This window comes from Aulostomus chinensis, chromosome 14 (genome assembly GCF_037954235.1).
Source record: "Aulostomus chinensis isolate RoL2024-O1b breed Wild chromosome 14, RoL_Achi_v1.0, whole genome shotgun sequence".
NCBI classification, from domain to species: Eukaryota; Metazoa; Chordata; class Actinopteri; order Syngnathiformes; family Aulostomidae; genus Aulostomus; species Aulostomus chinensis.
In genome coordinates, this window is record NC_141333.1 from 23,010,232 (window position 1) to 23,031,396 (window position 21,165).

At 48.6% G+C, this 21,165-nt stretch overlaps 2 protein-coding genes across 4 annotated transcripts in view; one reads left to right on the plus strand and one right to left on the minus strand.

The window, feature by feature from the left end:
• The window catches only part of fip1l1a (FIP1 like 1a (S. cerevisiae)), a 30,194-nt gene extending 27,976 nt beyond the window's left edge, over nucleotides 1-2,218 (plus strand). For 2 of the 3 annotated variants that reach the window (XM_086224617.1, XM_086224628.1), the window contains one exon: nucleotides 805-819. The gene's annotated coding sequence lies outside the window, so the exon portion shown is untranslated. Of the gene's footprint in view, nucleotides 1-804 lie in introns of all 3 variants that reach the window. The other variant, XR_015119278.1, reaches the window with a different exon arrangement.
• lnx1 (ligand of numb-protein X 1) overlaps nucleotides 1-21,165 on the minus strand; it is a 37,465-nt gene that overhangs the window by 1,668 nt on the left and 14,632 nt on the right. Inside the window, exons 3-10 of the mRNA XM_086224612.1 lie at nucleotides 10,916-11,169; nucleotides 9,058-9,213; nucleotides 7,029-7,237; nucleotides 5,673-6,095; nucleotides 4,259-4,393; nucleotides 2,702-2,879; nucleotides 1,523-1,769; nucleotides 784-942 (exon numbers count right to left, since the gene is read on the minus strand). Of these exons, the coding sequence (XP_086080738.1) occupies nucleotides 784-942; nucleotides 1,523-1,769; nucleotides 2,702-2,879; nucleotides 4,259-4,393; nucleotides 5,673-6,095; nucleotides 7,029-7,237; nucleotides 9,058-9,213; nucleotides 10,916-11,169 (1,761 nt within the window). The remainder of the gene's footprint in view (nucleotides 1-783; nucleotides 943-1,522; nucleotides 1,770-2,701; nucleotides 2,880-4,258; nucleotides 4,394-5,672; nucleotides 6,096-7,028; nucleotides 7,238-9,057; nucleotides 9,214-10,915; nucleotides 11,170-21,165) is intronic.

Genomic DNA, 21,165 nt, shown 5'->3' on the forward strand with positions numbered 1-21,165 from the left:
AGAGGCGGGGTTCACCCTGGACAGGTCACCAGTCCATCACAGGGCCAACACATAGAGACAGACAACCATTCACACTCACAGTCACACCTACAGTCAATTTAGAGTATCAATCAGCCTCGTCTCCTCTTGATGTCTTTGGACTGTGGGAGGAAGCTGGAGTACCAGAGAGAACCCAGCAGGAACAGGGAGAACATGGAGACTCACACAGAAAGACCCCGTGCAGCAGCCAGGACTCGAACCCTGAACCTTCTTGCTGTGAGGCGACAGTGCTGACCACTGCTCCACCGTGCAGCCCGAAATACAACCAATATAACAAAAGTTGTTTACCCTCAGTATTATTTGGCAAGTGCACCGTTGCTGCATCCTGGGTTGAACTCCGCCCACAACGTGAGGCTACCCAAATATTCATGTTCACACAATCATTCTGTATGCTAACAGTGGCTGCTAGTGCTTCATATTCTGTACAATGACGTTTGCATTGCCGTGACGACCTCTCAGGTGACGGCTGGAACGTTTCCTCTCCTCACCCGTGTGGAACACATTTGTCTAAACACAACATGTCGTTGTTTGTTGTCTCCGTCTGATGCTGCTGCTGAGATGCAGCGCTTCGATGTCATGAGTGCATCAACGTCCTCCTGTTGTCTCAGTTTTATGTCAAGTGTCAACAGTCCTAAGCGTCCGTGCCGCCCCCCACCGGCTCTACTCATCAGCTGTAACTTCAATGTCAATATAGGACTGTAATAGTATATCCCTAGAACTAAGTGATATGCACAGCCTGAATACCTTATCCTGCCATCATTGTAGGCCGGGGTCCCCTCTACGATGGAGCGGATAAAAAAGGACTGGTTGCAGTTGACCTCCTCCTGACCTCCCACGATACTGAAGCCCAGGCTGCCCGAAGTGCTCCGTCGCAGGACAATGTCTTTGCAGCAGTAGAGATGCCTGCAGGAGCCAAGGGAGAGATTATCACCAGGAATCTCTCAGCTGCACCTTTAAAATGATAAACACTGTCTTTCCACTCAGAACGCCGCCTCACTCAGACGAAGCAAGTGTTGCCTCTCCTCTCCCGAGATGTGAGGCAATGAGAATAATTCTATGGCAGGTAGCCCAGGACTGAGTGAAATCATAATCAAATCCTTTTAGATGCCATGTTGGTCTAGACTACGTTGCCTCAGTGAATTGATTGACTGCTGTTTCAATGTTTCCAGAGAAACACTTTTTGAACTTATTTGCATAAAAGCAGGACACACAGTTTATTGCTGTCAGCACGCTGCTGTCTTCCAGACAACAAACTAGAGTTAGATAAATTCTGATGCCGCCGTCTGAAAGAAAGTTCCACTGATATTATAGTTCTGAATATTTAAGCTGAAAAGTTAGTTTGGAAAGTAGGGAGTATAATGAGCACTCTCTTCCAGCTGGCTCTGTCAAAATTTCAGCTGGCACCAGCTGGTTGGGGTCAGAGGGACTGGGTGAGTGGGAGGAAGTGATACTGGCTCTGAGAAAGAGGAGTGTGGATGGTCACCTGGGTAGCTGCAGCCACGACACCCACAGTGGGGAGTAGTCGTCATTGGGCAGTGGGCTCTTGGTGCTGTCTGTAGGCGAGGGGGTGAGACAGGGTGGCAACGTGCACTCCAGCAGACTTTCTTCAGGAGGACGCATCTCCAAGACCTTGAGCACAACGGGGGAGGAGGTGTTCTTCAAATTGGCCACAGCTTCGCATCTTGTCACCCCCGTCAAATCCACCCCGTTCACGTTTAGCAAGATGTCACCTGCAAGGAGAGGAAGTGGACAGCACAGCTCATGGTCTGCCTGAGGTTGCTGCCCTGATAATAGCTTCAACTCATCATCTGCCTCTTTAATATTCAACAACGTCCCTGCTGAAACACAAAGGGGATGGAAACAAGCGCCACCTGTGCTTTAAAAAGCCTTCCAGTGATGAAAGTGGTGCAAGAAAAACACACGGCTCAGTCCAGCTTTCCAGCAAGCAGCTGAAAGGACACATTTACCCTGCGAGGATATGCAAATTCAAATGAATATTTATCACAACTTTCTATTAGAGTATATAAACATGTTTAATAAGCACACAGGCTGCTGCTGCTGCGTGTGTGTCCTGTATGAAACACGCACCTTGAGCCGTGCACAGCACAAACACACTCGCTGACTCCAGTTTAGAATGTCTGTGCCTCTGCTGCTCTCCTGTGACATTTGTCTCATGTAAGGAGCCTATTGACAGCTTTGATATGCTTGTGTTCAGGTGGATCTGCTGATGTCAGCAGCTGCTGGAGCCCCTCGCCCCTTCTCCTGCATCCAGCCCGCCACTCCACGTTTTCCTCTATTTCAAAGCTGACTGATTTCATCAAAAGAAATAATTAAGAAATGAACCGTTTCTCCCCTGGAACACAATAAGTAATGAGTACCGCTATGCTAATGTTTGTGTTGTTGCTTAAGTGTGTTAGAGCCAATTTGTGGAGCAGTGAACCACGGTAGCACCGCTGAGTGTCGAGCTGCATGAATAACCTTCATAATGAAACAAGCGTTCATCAATCACTCTGTCTGTTCTGTACCTAAGACCCAGATCCAGAGCAGTCTGCCTCCCTTTGTAGTCCACGACACCCCGACAAAACACATCTTCCATCCTTGTAATTGAATTAGGAGTCATATTCAAGCGTACATCACAGGGCTTATTAGTAACTGATCTTACCTTTGCGTATGGAGCCCTCCTGTCCCACCACTCCATCGAGGTCCACGTTGGTGACATAGATGGGGAGGTTCCAGCCTCGGCTGGACATGCCGCCCGCCACCGTCATGCCCAGAGAGTCGTAGGGCTCTTTCGTCAGACTCACTGTCTTCTCGTAGCAGGCAGGCTTCTGACAGGAGTCCTGCACAGGAAGTAGAGACTGACTGCAGTGGACATGCACGAATGGACAGAACCTTTGACACCATGTATGTCCCACTGTCCCACCACGCCGGAGCGTGTGGCTGTTCGGCAGAGTTAGAGGGAAGCGAAACCTGATGATATTTGGGTTTAGCAAGTAGCAGACAAATATGTGCATGAAAATGTTACTTCCTGCAACCACCAGGTGGCGCTGTGACTTCATCTCATTTCGCAGATGTCTTCAGGCCAGGACTGTTTGGACTGTGAGTCCAGTTACTACATTTTCCAGTTCTACGATGAATCATCAAACATGGCCGCCTCACCATGCTAACAACACCCAAACTAAGCTCTCTCTCTTCCTCCTCATCCTTAAATTGTCTCCGACCACATTCCGGATGAGTTCATCGGATCCGATGTCAAGTTTGGTGAAAATCAGCCTCAAAATATTTTGCAGACGATTGAAAACAGGACCTCCTGGGTGGCATTGATAACGATCGTCTGATGTCATAATTCTGTCTCCTGTGTCTGTGTGCTCACTTTCATATAAACATTGTACCTCACGTCCAAACATGGTATCAATTTAATCAAAGATCAAGGGCACCTTCCAAAGACTACATAATGTAATTAGATCTGAAGGCAGCAAATTAACATATTAATGAGCAGCATTTTCTCCAGTAGCGATCCTGAGTTGCTGCTACAGCAGCAAGAGACACAGACCTCATTAATAAATGACCGCTGGTATAATATATAGAATACAAGGTGGACGTCAGGCAGCTCAAGTGTGTGTGTGTGTTTACAGCCAGTGTTTGTGAGTCAGAGGAGACGGCGAGGGAGGGTGGTGAGCTGTAACACACGGACACATTGAGGTTGACGGGATGCGCTGCGTCGCTAATGTGCCGCATTCACACATTTCTGCTGCGCTCACAGGAGAACATCTCTGACCGACTCTGGGACACGGTGCTGAGAATACTGCAGTATTGTACATGACTGTCTACTCTACTATGCACTGTAGTAGGTTACGTAGAAGTGCAAAGAATATACAAAAAGGGGAAGTACAAAGTCTTCTTATCTAGTAAAGGAAAACTTATGTCAGCTTTTAAAACTATTAGAATGAAAGATCCAGAGATGCTCAGAAAAAAAAGACTGGCAGAAGATAGTTGTGTGAGAGATGTTTTTAATAAAAAAGGGTGTCAGTAAGAGGAGAAGCCAGGCTGCAGGACTGCCACTGAGGAGCGACACGCTCAGCTTTGATGGGAGAATAATACCTCCATGGATCATTTGCACCTGAGAGGGAGCCGTTATCAAGGGACAAACAAAAAGCTCTTCTCTGTGTGTTGGTTCCCTCGTCTCTCGTGTGTGTGAGTGTGTGTATTTGGTGCTCACCAGCAGTGTTTGCTCGATATCCACCGGGGAATATGGCGGGGGACCATCCATGCCCCACGGAGCTTCTTGTAGGATGTCGGGGGTAGGCAGGCAGATCTGACGAGACACGATGAAGTGAACACTCTCCTCGCTTGCCTGGAGACATGAGAGACATGGACACACAGAACTGGTCACAAACTGATGATTCACCCAAATGATGACATCATTAATACATGCATGGCTGGATTCACCGCCATGATTTTGTCCCTTAAAATTAAAATGAGTAAAACTCTGCCCACGCTGGCCCTGGCTGGTCCGGCCCATCATACCACTCTGGACCTCCAGACAGTGATCGTTTACCAGTGTAGCTTCTCCTCCTCCACAGCTCCTCACTCAGCAATCGTGAATCACACAAAGCTTGTCATCACAGGTGTGGGATGGAACATTAAAGTGTGTATTTTTCCTGTCGAGAGCTTATAAATAGGCACCTTAAGCTGAACACAACAACTTTTCGCTCCAGAAAGAACTCAGCTACGTATATTTAGCCTGAAGCTAATGGCACCCTATGGCCACCAGCAACAAACAAAAGTAAGACTGTCCAAAAACATCAGTTTACCAACTCTCAGTATAACCCAGGTCTCCTCTCTCCAGCTGCACCGCCAGTTACACACAGACAGATTCATTTGAGCTAAAAACAAAGGCTAGCACAGAACAGGAAGGACTATAGTTGGTTTTTGAGCCGCTAGAAGGTTTGACTTTCACAGATTTAGCCTGTAAACTCATCGTGACCCAGCAGTGACCTCTTTGACAATCTTCCTCCTCCTGTGATTCAGACTCCGTCTGCACTCATTCACACATTTGTATTCAAGTGTGTCCTAGAGTCAGGCAGCCGCCCCCCCCGCTGGGTCCCTCAGAGACGTGTCCGGGTCCCTGTAGAACAGAGCTGACTCCTGAATTAGCCAGTCCAGCCCATTATTGCCTTAATTGGACTAATTTCATTTCCTCCCTGCCAATTCTTATTCTCTGCCAGAATGTGCCTGCTCCGAGAGGCCATCATGGCTCCACCGAGACCCAGACGAGCCAGTCAGGCTGCTCGCGCAGGAAGCCTGGAGACCCTGCACCGTCGGCCACAGATCACCGCAAACACAACACCATTGACTGGCATCCACCAGGCAGCCGAGGCGGCCCCGTGGCCCTGTCCTTTAGGGAACCACCACAATTAAATACTATTAACTGCAGTGAATGCAGCAAAATAACAGCACAGCACAACACAATTAGCCTGAATCACTACAATTATCTTTAATACCTCCGGGAACAAGAGTAAGAGCAGTTGTTTATCATCTGTTGCAAAACGCCAACTCATTTTCCTGTCTCATCCAGGACCCTTTCCTATGACCAGCGCGTTATCTCGGGTCAGAGCCATTAGGAAACTGACCTGGATGAGCAGAGCTGCGTGTTCGGGAGCTCCGTAGCGTAGATCGTGGCCGTTAATGGCCAGCACACGGTCGCCAACACACAACTGTCCATCTCGTGCTGCCAGGCCTCCCTCCAGCAGGTGAAAGATGTAGACGCCATGTTCCTCGGGCCGCCGCACCAGCTTGATGCCCAGCTGCTCATCTGGAGTGCTTTTGTTCAAGACCACGTGGATGCTGTCATCCCTCAAGGGGTGGTGGGGGAGGCCGTGAGATGGGTGGCCCGCAGCCACATCGTGGCCGTGCCTGTGGCCGTATGGGTGGCCATGTGAGCGGTAGCGATGGCGCTGTTCTCTGAGGATGGTTAGCCGCAGGAGCTGGCAGGGCTGTTTGAGGGTCGCCACGGCGAAGCAGTGGGGCACGTTGCTGATGTCGATGCCGTTGACCTGAGAGGGAAGCAGAGATGTCGAGGACGTGAATATCGAACACTTCTTCTCCCTCAGTCACTCTGCTCACTGACTCAGGTTTCCTTTGAGCAGCTAAAACCACCCAGCTGATATTCATGGAGCAGACAGGTAGAGGAGGAGCGAGGAAGAACTTCCCACGCTCAGTCAGTGGAACCAGGTCCAGGTCGGGCTGGGCGCTTCGCTTTTGGGACTAAAATAGATGCATTCAATCTTTATTCAGGAGAATGGCGGCGAATGGCAACATTCAGCCCAAGCAGCCTCGATATTTGGCTCGCCGTTGAATGACACGTCATCGACTCGTCTGTGCGAAGGCTCAAACACACAGGAAGTCAAGAATAAACATGCAGTGAGCTGGTCAGCCACGGATGTTAGGCAGCTCAAAACACACACAACGCAATCAATCGGGACAAAAAGCCCAGAAGAAGAAGAAGAAGAAACTGCAGTCAAGACACTTGACCCTTCAAAATAAAAGTCACATTCCAGTTTATTACAATATAATTAAAACTACCACCCGCTAATTGTGCTTTAGCGAAAAATTGAGGCTTTCCAAATCAAGACATCGTCCTTTAAATAGTGTTGTAGTCAAATACAACTAAGAAACCACCAGAATGACAATGTCAGGATAGTTTAAGATTAAAATGCTCTAGAATGTCATGCTATTTTCCAGCTTTTGAGCAGATTTACCTTCATACCTGCGCACACTGTTTCATTCTGATCAGGACATGATTCATGAGCTCTTTCATTCCTCAGGGTAGGAGCACATGTGCTTCTTGGGAGTGAAGAAAACTGCCAACACTTTTTTATGTCTTTAACTTAAAGTTCAGGAATTTCTGAGGAAATTTTGTCTCAAAACTGTGGTGCTACCAATTATTGTGTACGATTTATTTGGCACTCCAGGTGTTACTGCGATACCTTCAGGATCATGTCCCCAGGCAGCAGGCGTCCATCCCGGGCGATGACTCCTTCTCTGTAGATGTCCTGGATGAGGATGCGAACCAAGGGGGTCTCGTTCCCACCGACGATGCTGATGGCCAGTGGGTCTGAGGGATCCACCCGCGTGATCTTAATACTGGTAACTTCACCGTCAGGGATCAGGTGATGGAGCTGAGGGAGAGCCAGCACTGAGGGAGAGGAAAATTTAAATTCAGTTTTACAAGAAGAGACAATTTTGAAAAACAGCCAAATCAAACAGGGGAGGAAGTGAGAGAGGTGGGGGTGGGGGGGTGGGGGCCGTGGCAGAGAGGTTCAGCCGTGGAACCAGCTGTCTCTACTCCCTCAGGTTACTAAAACAAACTTGTGCAAGCCATGAGGGAGAGTTGACTTGGCTGATTATCTGGCTTGATATTTGTATCCTTAGTCACTTACATGTGTAGCAAATATGCTTGGGAAAACTCTCGATTTCACATTTCCACACAGTTTTAATGTGGGCGGGTGTGCAAGTGCACACAAGCACCGTGAAAACGTAAATCCACAACTTTCTAACACTTATTTTATTAGAGCCAAATAAAATGAGTTGGATTGAAAACTCACATTTGCATTTGTAGCAGATTGAAGTCTTGGGTGTTTAGCGAAGGACGAAGCCCCCTCCTACCAGTGGTTATTTGTCCGGGCAGTCAGCCATCACACATTCATGATATCGTCACAAAGATTTAGATGCAAACAAAACACACCGCAACCCTCGGTGTTTCTGAGAAAGCGACCCGTTTGCTGGTTTTATCTCCCTGTGTTGTGCAAGTCTGTGACTGCAGACTGACACATCCTGGACGCCGGCATGTGTGGAGGTGGGTGGGGATATTTTGTGACCATTTTAGCCAACAGCCTCGGCCAATAAATGACACAAGATGTATTCCTTATTTTATTTCTTTTTCTTTGGCGATGAGAAATGTCTCTCTCTGCCTCTCCTCATTCCTCAGTGGGCTGTCTCCCCCAGTGTCTCCCTCCATTCTCCTCACACTGCACTTTCTCCATTCCAGAGTCAATATTTTGTCTGTATGGCAGCAGATTGCTTCAAGGGTGGAGAAGCATATTAACGCAGGGACCTTCTGCTGTTATGTAACCCTTCTTTCTCACCGTCACACACTCTTTCACCCTGCTGCGTCTCTGTTTTTCAGTCCACGAGGACGTTGCTATCCCTGTATTTGTTCTCTTATCTCTTATTCACTCTCCCTTCCATTTGTCCTGTGTGGATCCATCCTTACTTCACTCTCTGTCTGCCTCTCCAGCAGCAGCCGATGAATATTTCATCCATTCTCTCAGCCTCTTCACTGATGGCCTCAGAGAATGATCTAGTCCCTGATCATCCGTCATCCTTTGCTCTTACGCAACGCCACATTCCGTGTCCTCTTCCCATCATGCAGAAGTTAAATTTCAAGATAATGTCGTCTCACAGTGGACCGGGCCATGCTTCCACCTTGGCCGGCAGGCTGTGGATGGATATTACTGATAGTTACCACGAGAACTCATTTATGTGAACATCTTATGGATCCACCACACTAAGAACACCTGTCCCCCTGGGGGCTCCTCCATCAAGTTGGCTCAAACCTGTTAACTCTGACTGTGATGGAGGGAGAAGGAGGGATTGTACGGGAGAACATCAGAGGCCTCCTCTCAATGACCTCCTGTATCACATCCCTGTCCAACGTGCCTCGGGCCACTGCTCTCCCTCCTGATCCGGCTCTCCCGATGCACCAGCCGACTTATGCAATCTGCAGCTGAATTATTAAAGCAACATATGCTTCTGTTACGGAGGGCTCCCAGCTGTGTCACCTCGCTCGTCCGGCTGCGGGACTCTCACACAGGGAAACATGCATCTCTTTGGAGCTCCTCTTCAGGGAATCAGAGAGTGCAGACACAGCGGTGACACTGTGCAATCAAGGCGCAACACAAATGCACAACAAGCACAAACACACACAGACTGATTTCAAAAGGCTCTCATCCATACCTCCTTGTGGCACACTGGAATTCCTGGTGTTGTCTCTCTCTTCAGATGTCTCATTGCTCACTGCGGTGCCACTCTTGGTCCTCCGCAGGACACTGAACGCCCGGTTCAACCTCCTGAAGGAGCGGCTCCTCACTGAAGACCGGTCAAAGTTTCTGACTGGGAAGGGGAAGACAAAGAGAGGGACTTTATAGAGCTCACCCTCGACATGCCCTGACATGTCTGAGTCTGCGTCCTCATCCCTTCCCCAGCCCTTCTCAGGATTCACTGATGCAACTCTGGTCACATCCACTCTCACTGTCACTGCATGAGGCTGCACCATATTAAAAGTACTGCAGTTTTTGTTTATCTTGCACAAGATTACTCTCAAGAACATGGACGAGGACCGACTTGACGTGGTGCATGAGTGTCATTAATGAGGCAACACATGAACACAGCACTTAGGCTACATTCATGCAGCCTGGCTGGTTCCCGTAGACGGAGAGCTGATCCTCGTCAAGTCTCGAGACGCCGAGACTCACACTTTATGCTTGATAAACGTAAACATCGCCATCCATCCTGATGCGTGCGCTCAGGCTCGGACGTCTAAATCAGAACGTCTGTGGGTGTCAGTTTGCTTATCAGCCTGTTGGTGTCTACTTTCCTTCAGACAAAATAAGTGCAGCTCAGTCCACACAAACGCAGACAGGTAGCCTACAGGAGAAGGAAATGGAGTCATGTGACTTAACCCCAGATGTGCCGAAATGTATTTTAAATTCATCAAATGAGGTCCGTGCTGATCCAAATGTCTGTGCTGTCCATGTGATGTCACTGTGTGGAAATCACGGGAACAGTTTCATATTAGGAGGAAAGCAGAGCCACAGGCGCTGCTCCACCACTGGCAGCAACAAAGACTCGGCACTGGTTTCAAGTCGTTTATAAAGAAGAAAACATGGCAATGTAGTACACCAGATCTATTCTGGAGGAGATGCGCTTAAAATATGGAAAACATTTATTTTTGCAAACGCATGCAGTACATTAGTTAGATCTCATGAGAAATGTATTCTGGTCAGCAACACGGGACGTGAACACAACTTTAGCGTGATTGAGCTCTACAGGCCAACGGCGAGGCAGAAGTTGCCCTCTCAACTTTGGAATTTTGCCTCTGGTGCATCTTTTTCATCTGAGCTTTTATTTAAGCTACTTTCAACAAGCTCAACACGATGCATATTTTTTTGTAGCCACTATCGCAGCCTTACAATTAATAAACCCAATCTGTGCTGAGTACAGTGGCAGAGTTGCGTAACAGCAGTGATGTAACACGCTGAACTTCGTCCGAAGGAGGTTCAAACCCTCCCAGAGAGACCGTGGTCAGACAGGCAGTAGTGAGGTGGCAGCATCCCCAGACCAGCTGCACCGAGCACAGGGCAGGAGTCTCTGCAGCCCCCCCCCCCTCCCTCCCTCCATCCATCCATCCCTCCCTCCCTCTGCAGGCCCGAGGAGATGCAAGGGCTCCTGACAGCTACATTATACTTTAAAAGCGCCAGCCGCTTCTGGAGCTGACAGCTTGTTCAGCATTAGTGGCACTCGTGGTGGTGGTGGGTGCTCAGCCGGCTGGACCTAAAGTGCTGGTGCAGCGTCATTTGGTGTCCCCGCTGCCCGTGTGCTCACGCTCCTACTGTTCCTCTACTGTTGAGACCAAGAGAGATGTTATGGATTTGTGAAAAAACAAGCTAATTGGCTAATAGGATTTTCCATCAGTGGCCATTAGGGGGGAAACAACTGTATTTGAATGTAAAACAAGCACCAGTTTTACATCCGGATCCCCAACGCATGCAGGACCAACACACGACTACACACAAACAACCGTTCGCCCACTCACACTCACTCTTCTTGGTGCTGCTGCGAGCCGCCAGGCTGGTTGTGCTGCCTGACTGGCTGTTATCCTCCATGCTGGGGTCGAAGGCGGGGTTAACCAGACCGGATTCGTCTGACAGGAGGGCCACAGCGGCGGAGGCGGGGCCGTCATTGGGCAGAGTGGCGATGGTGAGTTCTGAAGTGCTGTCGGTGCATTCGCCCTCCTGTGAGCGTCGCTTCCTGTCTGCTGAGAGCCCATAGTGAGAGGCCCCTTTACACCTGCGTGTGCGGAGGAGGACACGCGTCAAAAGGTCAGTTAAAGCTGCAGGTGGTGATGACGATAGCAATGCTGGATATGTGGATGAAATATGGTACGGATGTTCTGACATGCCTCGACCTACAACTTGTATTTAATTTAATAACCCAAGAATAATTTAGTAATAAATAAAATGTTGAAGCAGCCTCGACAGCGGCAACAACATCGTTTATCACGGGAGACCGAAAGTCACCAAATGCATGTTAACAACCGCTGAAAAGGTCGAATGTTGTGAGCAGGTTTCAGCTCTGCCTCCAGCCTGGGGACCGCTATCTCCAGCTCAGGGACCGCCGCACGCAAATACAGCTTATCTGACCATTACACTCGGACAGCAGCCCTCGCCGACGCCGCATACACATCAGGTCAAACTGCTGCGGTTGTGGCAGGATATATTTCCTGTGGCTCTTGTTTAAAGTTCGCTCAGCACCTGCGGGAGAATCCACCGGTGGAGGTGTGGAGCGCTCCCTCGCTCTCTCCTGTCTGCTCTTCATTTCCTCAAACGTCGACAGACAGTGAATAAATTGACATCTCAACACCAAACATTCATCAAGTGTGGATTAACTTTGGATTGCTAAGAAAGATGGAAGGCATCGCACCGCAACGACAGTGAAACACTGAGTCACTAATCTCCTGGCCCAGAAAGGTCGCATACAAATATTCCTGCACGCCTCAAATGTTATTGCCAAAACCACAACGCTGAAATTATCACAGTCTCACTCTGACAAAAAGCGTTTTTACATTTGTTTGCAAATCCCGGTTTAGAGTCTCATTCAGCTACAGATGAGGGGAGTAAGACGTCGGCTCCGCTGGAACGTCTCCTGCCCTCTCAGGCCTGGACTGAAAACATCTGTCAGGAGATTCCTTGGAGCTGATTTGAGAAACTGAGTCAGAATTTTGAGAGTTGACTCTGATCTGGCGTTCAGTCCAGTGGTTTGACTCCTCTCTCTCTCTCTCTCTCTCTCTCTCTCTCTCTCTCCCTTGTTCACTTGCTGAATGATGCGATCGTTTGAAGTTTCTTATGAAATGAAAAGACACATGTTGTTATTGATGGACTTATAAACAGTAAAAAATACATGCCACAGATGCGTGGGAGGTAACACACAAACGCACACGGCACTCATTGTGTTTTTGTGTTGCACAGCTGAATCCAATGGTTAATGCGTCTTGATGCATCGTATCACTGAACCTGCATCCAGATCGAATCAGTCTCAGTGGGACCCACTTTGTGTTAGCGCACCTTTGTGACAGGATCGGCAATCACAGTCGGGTGCTTTTCTCTCCGCGGCTGCGTGTGAGCAGTGCTTCCCTGACAGATGATCGAAGACAAACCTATGAAAGCATCCGTTCCACAACCGAGGGGCGGGTGCCCGATACAACATTTGAATATAAAGCAGGGATTGTCTGAGCCTTCCGTCTTCCTCCAAAACAAATCGAGCTCCAAAGCTCCAGATGTCTCCTACCTGTCAACAGCAGCAGGAGACTACAACACATTTATACACACACACACTCCTACACACAACCATAAAAAGCCTCTGACAATATTAAATTGGGAATGTCTTGGTGAGAATTAGACGTTTCACCACAGAGAGCTCATTGTGTTGTGGGAGAATTTTGCTGCGAGCTGAGGCTTCATCAGAGGCAGGAGCAACATGGCCGGGCTCTCCGGTCGTCTCTGCGGAGCCATCAGCATAAACATTAGCTGAGTTTTAATGAGCTGGATCGAACCCGTTCCGCTTCCACGGGAGGAGCTCAGAGATGGGCCGGTCCAGCCAAACACAGGAGGGGTCAAGTCAAAGCACGGAGGAGGCCGCAGTGCTGGAGGCTGATGAGCCATCTGAGAGGCCGTTGACCCCTCCAACCCCCACTCAAGCACTAAGAGCAGCATTGGGCCTCAGTGACGGAGCTGCGTGAGAGGGCTTCCACATTTCCCGGGGAAAAGCCATTTCATTATCAGGTGGCCTCTATATCTCTCTGGTAGCTGCAGACCCGAGTCGGTTCGACAAAGCTGGAACATCTATTGATCCTACTGAGCGCGCTCACTGACACAACGCTGCACGTCTGCACCTGTGTGTGGGCAGCGCTACTCTGAGTTATTCTCGCTCATTGGGTTAGTAAATCGAAAGCGATCAAGCATGTCTGTGCAGCAATGTGGCACTTAAGTGAGTGAAGTGCTTGAATGGAGCAATATTTCATTCAGCTGCAGAGAGGGCAGCACCCATCCTGATGGCAGACGCTCTCCTGATGTCACACGCCACCATCAGTCAGGTGGCACAAGGCGCCAACAGGATGTAGCTGTCATATAGATACTAGTAGAATGAAACTGTGATGATGTTCAGAAAGAGCAACTTTCCTCGTGTTCTCACGACAAAGACGAATCCGAATGACTGTTTTCTATTGCTACTAACAGACGAGCAGGTCGAGCTGCCGCAGAAACCAGGGATGATGTCAACAAACGTGCATCGTAGCTCGTGTCATTCCAAACATTCGTCCATCCATCCATTTTCTATACTGCTAATTCGTTAAAGGTGGTGGAGCCTATCCCAGCTGACATCGGGTGAGAGGCGGGGTTCACCCTTGACGGGTCACCAGTCCGTCACAGGGCCATCAGGAGCAGTTAGGGGTTCAGTATCTTGCTCAAGGACACTTGGACGTGGTCACCGGGGGAAGTGAGGATCGAACCAGAAACCCTTTGGTTGCTAGACAGCCACTCAACCTCTGAGTCGTTACGGCGGACAAAAGGTTTTGATTAACTCTGAAAATGTCACAATAAAGAAAATGTGCAGTAGGTAAAGCTGTCGTTAAGCATCACTGTAAAAAAACACGGTAGAAGAAGAAGCGCTGTCTATGGGGAAGACATGGAGGGTTGTGTTGAGGAGCTACTTTACAGAGGGTAGGTCAGAATGGTTCTTTCAGTCCAGTCAGCCCTTGACATGCTGCTGCTGTCTGGAGACAAAGACAAAGTTTGAAAACGGCAGTGGAAACGGCAGCTCAGCTACCTGAGCGGAAGATTCAGCGCTGACGATTAGCATGTTTGCTCTTTACTGAAAAACACCTTGAGTGAGTGGAAAACTTGCTGCGCTGAGGGAGTTTTCTGATGCTCTTCTCCACGTCCTAATACCCACCGCACATCCAACCACTGCTGATGTTAGCAGGGCTAGAGATGCTAAACTAGCATCTGAAACATTTTTTCTTGCTGAATATGGATAAGAACATTGGCTTAATAAACTACAAACTGCAAAGAGCCATCCATTTTCTTCTGTTTATCCTGATTAAGGGTTACAGGTGGGGGGTGGAGCCTATCCCAGCAGCCTTCCCCCTGGACAGGTCACCAGTCCATGGCAGGGCCAACACATAGAGACAGACAACCATTGGCTCTCCCAGCCACACCTACGGTCAATTTAGTGTCTGGATTAACCTGGTCCCTCTTGATGTCTTTGGACTGTGGAGGAAGCTGGAGTACCAGAGAGAACCCAGCAGGAACAGGGAGAACATGGAGACTCACCCAGAAAGACCCCGTGCTGCAGCCGGGGCTCCACCCACAACCTTCTTGATGGGGGGCCACAGTGAGGACCACTGCTCCACCGGGCCGCCTAAAAACGGTGTCGTACTCTTCATTTATGTTTAAATAAAGCTATGAAACATTTTTCCTTTTATCGATCGAATGGATTTCTTAACACGTATTTGGTGCCACTGCCTCATGTGCTTTGAGGTTGGTAACTCAATATTTAGGATCTACTGAGTGCCCTGATTTTACAGTGAAGGCTAAAGTTTAAAAAGTTACAGGACCCCTACACTGTAACTCAATCTTTCAAACAATAGTAAAATTGACCAATCATGTCCTCCTCTGCGGGTTTTTTTCATCGCTAATTGTTTAACTTCTGTCAGCTGTAGTCCTGCTGCCACCAACAAAACTAGCCAGCTGGCTCAAGATGGCGGCTCCTTGTGACATGAGAGTAACATTACTGCCAGAGCTGGAGAGGCAGGAGTATTAACAGAAACAGCAACAACGCTGTTTCTAAGGTTTGATAGACTTAGTTATCATGCAGAATCGTCAGTGGTGAGTCATTTCATTTTTGACTGGCTGCTGTGCTGACCACTGCTCCACCGTGCCGCCCTGTTCTGCAAACATTCCAGTTTAAATCTTATGGTTTAACTTCAGGACCAACAAGCTCGACCCCAACACTCTGCCACCAAAAGATGCCTCAGATTGTAGCTGTCATTGCTCTTATGATGCTGCTCCAACCATTCCCGGCTAACGACGTCCTCATTAACTTTAATTCCTGCCAGCTGCTGTTAACATCTCCATCTATATGTGTGTTCGCTCTCTAGTAAAGGCTTACTGCTCGCAGCGGCTCAGATTAGAGCCTCTCCTCTGAAACATTTGCTTCCCCTTTCTACTCCAAATATATCACCGAGTGTCAAATGAAGCCGTCTGATCTGGTCTTTGTTTGCAGGAAGATCAGTTTTGTCTGTATTACATCGCTCAGAAACATGAATGTGTTCCTCTGATGGTTCTTGAAAGTGACCGCCGGAACGAGCTGACTACACACACCTGAAACCTGCACATTCCCCGGGTTCACTGTGGCTCGCGGAAAGTGGAAAACCACCGCCAGTCAGTGGACAAACACTGAGGAATACAGGTTCTTTCACGTACATCAGTTCTACAGACCACCCAAAATTCCACTGTCAAAGAATACACACACACACACACACACACACACACACACACAGTGACTGGGGGTGGTAGTGTCACTGTGGAAGATCTTAAGGGGAATATTTCTAGAACACGATGCCAGAACTTGGAGAAGAGAAAGAAAATATATTTAGAGCTGTCACCAGAAACAACACAGTGTCAAGTGTTGGCTATTGAAGTCACAGAAACGGCCATGGCAGCGTCTGAGGCAGCCATTGTTTAGTGTGCCAGTGGTTTATTAATAGCTTGGTTTCTTAATTAAATTCTCCTCCCTCCCACGGGTGCAAGTCCCCTTTAAACTGCAGCCATATCTCAGCTGCTTTGAGTTTTTATGTTGCAACCACAGTCGGAGCTCTCTGAGGTGAACGGCAGGGAAGCATGACAGAAACCCCTTGTCTGACTCGCCAGGGTGGTCTCGGGCTCTCCAGCCAAGTTAAGCGAGGGAGTTTAGTCTGGACACCAGACACACCTCCATCTTATTCCTCTCATAAACCGTAAACCGTGTGTGTAATGAGCGGTGCAGCCAAGCTTTTGCTGGTGGATGAGAATGTTTCGGCGGATGATGGAGGATGCTCATTAGCAGCACGGCGTCCTTGTCTCAGTCGAGCCTCGGTTATCACATCATCTCTACAGCCTGGGATCTGTGCTGTGTGGCGAGATAAGAGGACTGCGAAGCATCCTCGCCGCACCCCCCCCCCCCCCCCCCGTTGCACGTATCCTTCCATACCTGCTCCTCCTTTCCTTCACCGCTGTGGTTGGCGTGGTGGTGGCGTGGCAGTGCCCTGGCTGTGACACAAACAGCCCTGTTCTTGGGATGTGAAATAAACACCAGCTCACAACTCATCAAAGCCTGTGAGATTCTCCAATCCTCTTTAGGGGTGAGTGGATTATCCTTCCTAACCCAAATACTCTCTCCGCTCCCTGTCTGCCACGGACAACCGTGTTGGGCCACACTCGGCGCATGCCGCAAATTACCCCGGCTGAGGTGACAATTCCAGGTCAGGCAGTCAGATAGGGAAACTGGGCTATGTTTGGTTCCCTAGCTGACACGCTGCACCACCCGCTCGCTGACAAGTGGATTCCAGAATCAGTTTTTCCCTCCAGCCACTTCAGGCACTGTGTTACTGTGTATGAGCAAACTAACGCAAGACCACACTCTTTTAACGTGTTGAGGGAAATCCTGACATTCTCTCTCGCTGCACGCACAGACATGGGACACAGTAGCCTCAGCAGTCCACTACCCACAAGTCCCATGGGCCAGAGTGATTCCGGTGATTCCTTATGGTTAAACTGGTAACTGACGAGGACCTGAAACGCATTCATGGCTGAGGGACGAAGCTGCGCCCTCGGTTGAGTCTAGCAGTTTTCCAGTAAATTGTCAAGACAAGAGGAGGCGGGCAGTGACGTGTCTTCAATTACGTGTTTGAGTGTTTTCAAATGTTCAACTTGCAGGGGGGGATTTTATTTGTTGTTCAGCTGTCCGGTCTGGAGTCCATTACAACATTTCTGAAGATGTTCTGCTTCAGATTAGGTTCCAGCAGCGAGAACCATCACTCAGCAGTCTTCAGAGGGAGGAGCAGCAGCTACAGCCAGGCCAGATCCAAGCACATTTCTGTGTGTGTGTGTGTGTGTGTGTGTGTGTGTGTGTGGGGGGGGGTCACTGCTGTCACCTATTCTTCACAATAGGGAGGGTGTGGTTTTGCTGATAATTGGGTAGTCAAGTGGAAAAAAAACAGGAATAAAACCACTGTATTAACAGCTGGTGTTGTGACTGTGGGGCACAGAAAGGCTCAGTATTTACACCCTGAGATTCTTGCAACAGTGTTTGAGCAAAACAAGCAGAGTTAAATTTCCGTAATCACTATTAACTCTTTTTTTCTATTAACAGCCAGTGTGAATGATGAGTTGGGCAACCTCATCACCACACACAACCACAAGCGTTTGTGGGAGCTTCTTACTGCGGGTGTGGAGTCCAGGTGAGTATTGACGCCTTCACCTGCAGTTCTTCGTTCTCGCCTCCGAAGGCAGCAGGGAGAACGTATTCCTGACAAGTTTGGACTCAACTCCAAACTCTCTGTCTGTCATAAAAAATATAATGCAGCTCCACCTGGCATGTAAAAACCTGTGAGAAGAATCTGCCGTTGCACTGTGGGCCCAGAGATCAGCCGCAGGAAGTTCTCACTGAGGAATGTGCGCTGTGGTGTTGTGTTGTGTGACGCGGTAGATTCATTATGAGCCAGACTGTTAGAGAAGCTTAAAACTGAGAGTGTGTGTGTGTGTGTGTGTGCATTTAGTTTATTTTTAGAGCACTAATGAATGTCAGAATGCTGAAATGCCATCGGTGTAATAATGCGACACCTCTATGATGTATCTGTTTGGAGCAAGGAAGCACGTCTGAATGTAGCACACAGACTTTAACTCTACTCCTAAGAGAAAACTCTCTTTAGACGGAGCTTTAGGGGAGCACCTGTACGCTTGCCACAAACACACACACACACACACACACACACACATACACAAAAGTTGCCAAACAAGGAAGGTGCTGCAGTCTGGGGAAGGTTGGCGGTCATTCATTGCATTTATGCTGACAAAAGCCTCGATTAGATTAGTATATCAATTTCAACTTAATCACACACTTAGGCCACATGCCAAAGATATAAAGTAAAGTTTGATTGGGAGGGAATGGACAGAATGATAGATAAGATATAAATATATGTGGCGAGAGAGAGAGCAGAGTGACATAAAGACAGAGTAATCCAGTTAATGAGGAGCTGGAGGAGTGTTAATCAGAGGATGCGCTGGTGTGTTGATTGGATCCACCTGATGCGAGGGGTAATCCCATCTGCTGCAGGAGCAGGGGTCAGATCGCAGCTAGCAGGGAGCGACGCTGCTGGGGGAAACAGTTAGGCTGTGGTTGTTTCCAAAGACAGAGCTGCTAAACGGAGGTAGGAGGTTGCGTTGGGCGTGACGTCTTACAGCCTCTCAGGGATTCAGACAGAAAGCAAAAGTGAAGGTGTGCTGCAGCCCGGTAAACACGGCTTTGTGCTTGAGCAGTGGCTCAGCAGGTTTGGCGTGCTCAGGGTATCAGTGACTGTGCTGACATGGACTGCTACAGATATCAACACCAGTCAGACAACACCCTAAATTAAGCCTCTTTCACACAGAGTTCCCTCTAAATGACTGGGAATATGATCCAGGTTCCTCTGGTGATTTACGTTCACACGTGCGGCTGCGTACCAGAACACAGTACATGGCAACGCCGGGAGGGGGTGGAGCAACATGTCCCATGGAGGGCAGTTATGGGCCCCTCCTGCACTCTGACTGGTGCCATCCACATCACAACCTCCCTGGCATATTCCCACTAATGTTACTGGGTCTTGAGGTGGGAAATTCCCAGAGTGGATTCCTTATTGGGAATATCTCCTGGGAAAATGCTGGAGCTAAAAGGCGTCTTATCAAAACTAAAAAAAACTAAGCCCACGTCAGGTCATGGAGTAAACAGTGATGAGGAGTTTTCCTGTATCAGTTGAATTATTCCCGTTTGCTGACATGTTGACACCTTAATCTCGATAAAGCCACTCACCAAGAAACCCTCGAACATCTGGACTTTGGGAGGCACTTTCATCTGCATTGGAATAAAACCCCCCTGCAGGTTAGTCACCACCTCAGCTCTGGTTTGCATTGATCTGAATGCAAAACTCTGAATTAGTGGGCAGCTAATCGAGCAACACCAACTTACACAACTTTTTGTTATCTTGGCTACAAAGTCAACTCATCTCTAACATCATGTAGTTAACATTGATTTGGAAAACCAGACTGGAGCCAAAAATGTATGATACGGAAAAAAAGAAACACCTTCGTCATACTGCGCTCTACTAGACTGTTCTTTTTTCCTGTGTTTTCAGGCGCACTCGTGACTTAAAACACGACGCACCGGAAAACACCAAACCAAGCTCATCCACTCAGGACTGAAACTTCAAAATAGTGACGTTTTTGAGCAGAAATTTGAAACCCACTCAACTGTCGAGCAACTTGATGATGCAGCTCTGGCCTCCAGCCACTGATGCTATTGTGAAAATTGTGAAACTTAGTGCTTGACTTGTTTGACTTGTTTTCTGTGAGAAATTGAGGGGAAAAACAATCTGAAGGAGCAACATTTCAAGAGGGAAATTCTGGAGGGAAACTCGGGGCCTGAGTGTCCTCTCAGGAGTGGGATCTGTAGTGAACAGAATTATGAATGGAATATAATAAGGACTCCACATAAACACTCAAATTTAATATTGTCTCATTCGTAATGAGGTCATTAGCCCGATCACTGGTGTTGGTGTAAACATGCGTGTTGACGGGCGCCGTCACAAGGCCTCCCAGCGAGCTCCGAGTCATTCGAGTCAGCCTGGTAGAACCAGCCCAAACTCTGAGTCATGGTTTTTCCATTTAATCAATAGGAGCAATCATCAGTGGAGGCCTGACCTCATGATCAGGCTGGAAGGACGTTGATGCAGCTCGTATTGTGGAAGCATCTGGTTTCACCCTCACACACACTCTCTGTCAACAGTGAGGGAGAGGACAGGATGAAGTGATTTACTTCCAGGCTGAGGTGGATCGCAGCGTGCCGCCTCTCCTACGTCTGCTTCAGCAGCGCAGAGCAGACAACACCAGTTATCCCCCCGACGACACCTTGATAATAGAGAATCCCCACGGCTGTCCCACATTGTTCTTGGCTCCATTTAGCCTATATCTCTGCCTCTATGCCACACTAGCCTTTGGCAGTGTCCTGGTTTCCCCACCTCCACGTGCCACGGTACAACTGCTGAAACTCGGCCAGCGCTGGTCAGCCCAGCCCTGCGCCCTGGCACTGACTGAGGCCCTGCTTACGTGAGAGATTAACTCCATACTCTCTGGTGTCAGTCACACTCTGCCGGCTCTCTGCTCATATGGAACCACTCTTACGAATGAATCTGCTGCAGACAAGGACCTGTAGAAAAGATTCCATATTCAACATGTCAAGCCTCGGTGACCCCAAACACCAGCCAATCACTGCCAACCAACTGCTACTTATCTTCAGTCTTACAGTGAAGAAAGTAGGGCGCTCGCTGTAAATGATTCAGCACAGATGTGAAAGTGTGCTGCATTGCAGAAACAAATATATATTCAAGTTTTGTAAAAATGCATTCCTATAAAAGATGGTGCCAAGCTCAATCCCATCTTTAAGGCGTGTTGGCGTGCTGACACTAATGCCTGCTCACCTTGCTGCATCTGGGCCTTG